We start from the raw sequence: 2,351 nt of genomic DNA, 5'->3' as shown, positions 1-2,351 counted from the left end.
AGGTGTTCCTGAAGGTGCTGAACGACCTGGTGCAGGGCAAGGAGATCGACATGTGTCAGGAGGGCACCTTCGCTCCCCCGCTGCAGGACCGCCTGGCCGACCGCATCGGCGCCTACTTTCTGTTCGTCTACATGTTCCTGCGGCGCCTGTACACGTGCATCCTCACCTTCGGCATCCCGGTCAGGAACTTCACCAGCCGCTTCCGCATGCCCGCGCACAACGAGGCGGCCACGCGCATGATCCACCACGAGCTCGACGAGGACGCCACGCGCAAGCTGCTCCGCCGCTGCAAGATGGAGGGCGTGACGCTCAACTCCGCCTTCACCGCCGCCGCCAACCTCACCATGTACAAGATGATGGCGCAGAAGGGCGGGCGGCTGAAGAACACCGACTTGTGGTCGTCGCAGGCGGTGAACATGCGGCGCTACTGGCCCAAGGAGCAGCAGAGCAACAGCTTCGGCTGCCACATCTCCCTGCTGGACGTGAGCTTCCCGACGGGCCCCGACGACGAGAGGGCCTTCTGGAGGTACGCGCGGCAGGTGCACGCCAGGCTCAAGTACCACCTGACGGAGTCGAAGCGCGCGCTGACGCTGCAGCCGATGAGCGAGCGCCTCATCATCCTGATCCGCCACAACGCGTGGCTGGCGTGGCTGCGGCTGCCGTCCGCCAACGACGGCCACTACACGGTCACCAACATGGGCGACCTGACCCACACCTTCCCGGGCACGGGCGAGGAGGTCGAGGTGTCGCTCGTCCTGCGCTCCGTGTCGTGCCACTTCATGCCCACGCTGTGCCAGCACACGCTGCAGACCTTCCGCGGCCGCTTCTGCTACTCCCTCGACTACTACACGCAGAAGATCACGAAGGAAAACGCCACCACGTACGCCCAGGGGATCATGGACTTCCTCCGCTACGCCATCCACGCGCCGAACTGAGTCCCCGAGGAGCAGGTGGCGGAGCAGCGCCTCTCGGATCGAAGGACGATTCCCGCGACAGGTTCTGGCTGTCTTCCCCTGAGACCTGACCTCCACGGTGGATCTGTGGGCGTGGTTTTATCTTTCTTGATGTGCGCTATCGATAAGGGAAAGTGAAATATAAAGCGGCCCCATCTTTATATTATCACTGCCGTGTTGTTTAAGTGAAGAAACTAAAACTTATCTGGAGAATTTGAAATGCATACAACTTCCGGGATATTGCGAGTGTCTGTTATAACGATCCTCCGTGTCTGATGAAGGAGGCGACTGTAGTGTGCGAATTGTGTGCGAATTGTGGCGATCTATTGTGCAATATGAAAATTCTCCAATAAACAATGCCTCAGGAGTTATGACTTGTTGTTTGTGAATGTTTATGTGTTTGTAGCAGGTGTAAAGAGTGAACGTGTTGGCATTTGCCTTTTTTTATTATTAATTCATAGTATTTACCGATACCAAAAATAAAAATGCCAGCAAAAATATTGTTAATGTACTGAATGCAAATGCCATGTCAGTTATCTTGTATAACATAAATATATCTCTCCTTTTTTCAGAAACAGATCTCTTCTTTCCACCAAAGAAACGATAAAACTGTGACATAGAATAACAGTTTAAATAATATAACCAAAGACCCTGTCATCATGTTCCCTACATCAATATATTTTTTTACAACTACAATTACACGTAAAACTACAAAGACATCTTGCAAACAAAAATACAAACACTGTAACGTGTCTACATAGATAAAAAGAAACATTGCCGGGATAGGAACGGAATAATACGTCACGTTTCGAACAAGCCAAGGTCTCCTCATCAGGCGCAGTAAAAATGGAAAATTAATTCTTCGGTTTTTCCTTCATCTGAAGAGGTCGCGAAGTCCAGGTTTTACATCGTCCCTATTTGAACAGGAATTCATTTGAACATCTATTTTTTTTTGTGTGTGTGTGTAATAAAACCTTATAATTGAGCAAAGAAACATAAGAAGTACGGTAAGATATGAGTATGAGGTCTGTACAACAAAGAGACCTAACGTTAAAAAAAAGTTTTATCTACAGGTTGACGTAACTACTTTTCCTTCCACTTCAAAAAAAAAAAAAACGTATTTTGACGCATAGTGCACAGTTATCATAGTGATTTTATTAATGTATATTTCATTATTCAAAACATCAGTGATATTTCGGTCAGAATTTCACAAATTTAAACCTCAAACTGGGGCTTAAACTGGAGGAGAAGGTGGAAGAGGGTGAATGAAGGAGTCCTCTTGTAAAAAGGAAAGGGAATGATGAAAATAGGTAGGGGGAAGGAGGGAAAAGATAGATAGGGAGGTAGGAAGAGAGAAAAAAGATGGAAGAGAGATTGGGGGAAGGAGGAAAAAAATAG

The 2,351-nt window shown here is 48.6% G+C and overlaps 1 protein-coding gene across 3 annotated transcripts in view; it reads left to right on the top strand.

The window, feature by feature from the left end:
- The window catches only part of LOC113813623 (uncharacterized), a 16,436-nt gene extending 14,908 nt beyond the window's left edge, over positions 1–1,528 (top strand). For all 3 annotated transcript variants that reach the window (XM_070125171.1, XM_027365650.2, XM_027365649.2), the window contains exon 3: positions 1–1,528. This exon is cut by the window's left edge and continues 305 nt beyond it. In XM_070125171.1, the coding sequence (XP_069981272.1) occupies positions 1–935 (935 nt within the window). In that variant the 3' untranslated portion in view covers positions 936–1,528.
- The last annotated feature ends 823 nt before the right edge of the window (positions 1,529–2,351 follow it).

Source organism: Penaeus vannamei, chromosome 9 (genome assembly GCF_042767895.1).
Source record: "Penaeus vannamei isolate JL-2024 chromosome 9, ASM4276789v1, whole genome shotgun sequence".
In the NCBI taxonomy this organism is placed as follows: Eukaryota; Metazoa; Arthropoda; class Malacostraca; order Decapoda; family Penaeidae; genus Penaeus; species Penaeus vannamei.
The sequence above is the reverse complement of the archived record's forward strand: the minus strand, read 5'-3'. Positions and strand labels throughout refer to the sequence as shown.